Consider the following 2304-nt stretch of genomic DNA (forward strand, 5'->3'; position numbering starts at 1 on the left):
GAAAGGAAAGGGGTTGCCTATTATGAAAGTCAGAATCATGAGTTAACTGGGTATTAAAAAGTAGGAACAGGGGCACCTGGCTGGCTCAGTCAGGAGGCAGCGACTTCAGCTCAGGTCATGATCTCATGGTTCATGAGTTTGAGCCCCACATTGGGCTCTGTGTTGATGGTGCAGAGCCTTCTTGGGATTCTCTCTCTCTCCCTCTCTCTCAGCCCCTCCCCCCACCTCTCAAAATAGATACATAAACTAAAAAAAAAAGTAAGAACAGTTTGGCCAAAAGATAAGGAAATATTTTTTTTAAGTTTTATTTATTTATTTGAGAGAGACAGAGAGAGAGAGAGAGAAGAGAAAGAGAGACAGAGAATCCAAAGCAAGCTCCAGGCTCTGAGCTGTCAGCACAGAGCCTGATGCATTGTTCAAATACATGAATCATGAGATCATGACCGGAGCCAAAGTCAGATGCTTAACCAACTGAGTCATCCCGGTGCCTGAAGAAATAATTTCTATAATAAGGTGCAACAGTGTGTAGCCCATGTAAGCAGAGGACTTGTCTATGTCCTAGAATGAGTCAGAGGTTTGATATGAAGCATAGTCGTGTTTGACTATCGGTTCTACCAATTAATAATTTCTTGTCAGAGAATTTCTGTTTTGTAATATTTATGATGTGGAAACTGAGAAACAGGGAATAAAATAATCTCCAGTTCCCAAAATTTAAGACACTGTAGATGAATTGTCCGGTACTTATATAGTCCACTGCTGAATTTAATTTCTTTCTTTCAACCAACTATAGGGTAGACATAAATGTTCCAATGCTATTATGGATCCTGGATCATGGAGGAAATTATATACATATATCTTTTTTCATCTGAGTGATATCACCTTGCTCTGCGACTGAAAAGCTATATGAACCTGAATGCATGGCAGGTTGGAACCAGACAGGGGTGAAGGAATTCCTTCTGGTAGGTTTAACTGAAAACCCTAATTTGCAGATCCCTCTCTTTTTCCTTTTCTCCCTTATTTATTCCATCACTCTGGCAGGTAATTGGGGGATGATTATCTTGATCTGGTTAAATACCCAACTTCATACGCCAATGTACTTTTTCCTTAGCAACCTCTCTTTTTGTGATATCTGCTACTCTACTGTCTTTGCTCCAAAGATGTTGGTCAATTTTCTATCAAAACACAAAGCTAGCACATTTTCTGGTTGTGTTCTACAGAGTTTCTTTTTTGCAGTTTATGTAACCACAGAGGGCATCCTTCTGTCTATGATGGCTTATGACCGCTATGTGGCAATAGCTAATCCCTTGTCATATACACTCATAATGACCCAAAAGGTTTGTATGCAGATGGTCCTTGCGTCATACTTGGGTGGGCTCATTAATTCGTTGACACACACAATAGGTTTGCTCAAGCTAGATTTCTGTGGTCCTAACATCGTGAATCATTATTTCTGTGACATTCCCCCTCTTCTGAGACTCTCTTGCTCTGATGCCCATAACAATGAGATGCTACTTTTAGTTTTCTCTGGGGTCATTGCAATGTTCACTTTCACTATCATCATGGTCTCTTATACGTGCATCATCATTGCCATCCAGAGAATCCGCTCAGCTGAGGGGAGGCACAAAGCCTTCTCCACTTGCGCCTCTCACCTCACTGCTGTGACCTTATTCTATGGGTCTGTAACCTTTAGTTACATCCAGCCAAGTTCTCAGTATTCTCTGGAACAGGAGAAAGTCTCTGCTGTGTTTTATACATTGGTTATCCCCATGCTGAACCCACTGATTTATAGCTTACGCAATAAGGATGTAAAAGAGGCAGCAAAAAGGTCAATGTGGTGGAAGAGAACCCCCACCTGACACAACCTTGGTGGTGGCTTTGTTGACCTAACATTAAATTGATAGCCTTTCCTGAAAATTGTATCACAGACACAAATGCCAACAAAACTATAATCAAGATAGTCTTATGAAATTGAAGACTAAGTGTTGAGTTTGATGTGAGTGTTGAGTGTTGAGAATTAATGGAAAATTACTGGAAAATCACTCTTGTTGACCATTCATTGTTTTGTGACTTAACAGTTCCTTTCTCTCAAGAGCTAATACATTTTTTTTTTCTGAGAAATTCTGATGCTAAACTGTGAAAGAACTCAGCATGGATTTAAAGGAGTCTGACATTGGTTCAAATGAAAAGAACATTCCAATACTCCAACAAATGCACTCTTATCTGAGAGGAAGAATGAAATAGTCCCTTGGCTTGATTATCTTGGAATCAGATCTTTTTGGTTGTTGTTCTAAAAATGCTGCCTTT

General features: G+C 39.9%; 1 protein-coding gene across 1 annotated transcript; it reads left to right on the top strand.

Annotated features, from left to right (window-relative positions):
* The first annotated feature begins 917 nt into the window (after positions 1–917).
* Positions 918–1856, top strand: LOC101081495 (olfactory receptor 1052-like). Its single transcript, XM_003993272.2, has one exon. The coding sequence runs from the start codon at positions 918–920 to the stop codon at positions 1854–1856; it is 939 nt and encodes a 312-aa protein (XP_003993321.2).
* The last annotated feature ends 448 nt before the right edge of the window (positions 1857–2304 follow it).

The sequence above is a fragment of the Felis catus genome, chromosome D1, assembly GCF_018350175.1.
Source record: "Felis catus isolate Fca126 chromosome D1, F.catus_Fca126_mat1.0, whole genome shotgun sequence".
Lineage (NCBI taxonomy): Eukaryota > Metazoa > Chordata > Mammalia > Carnivora > Felidae > Felis > Felis catus.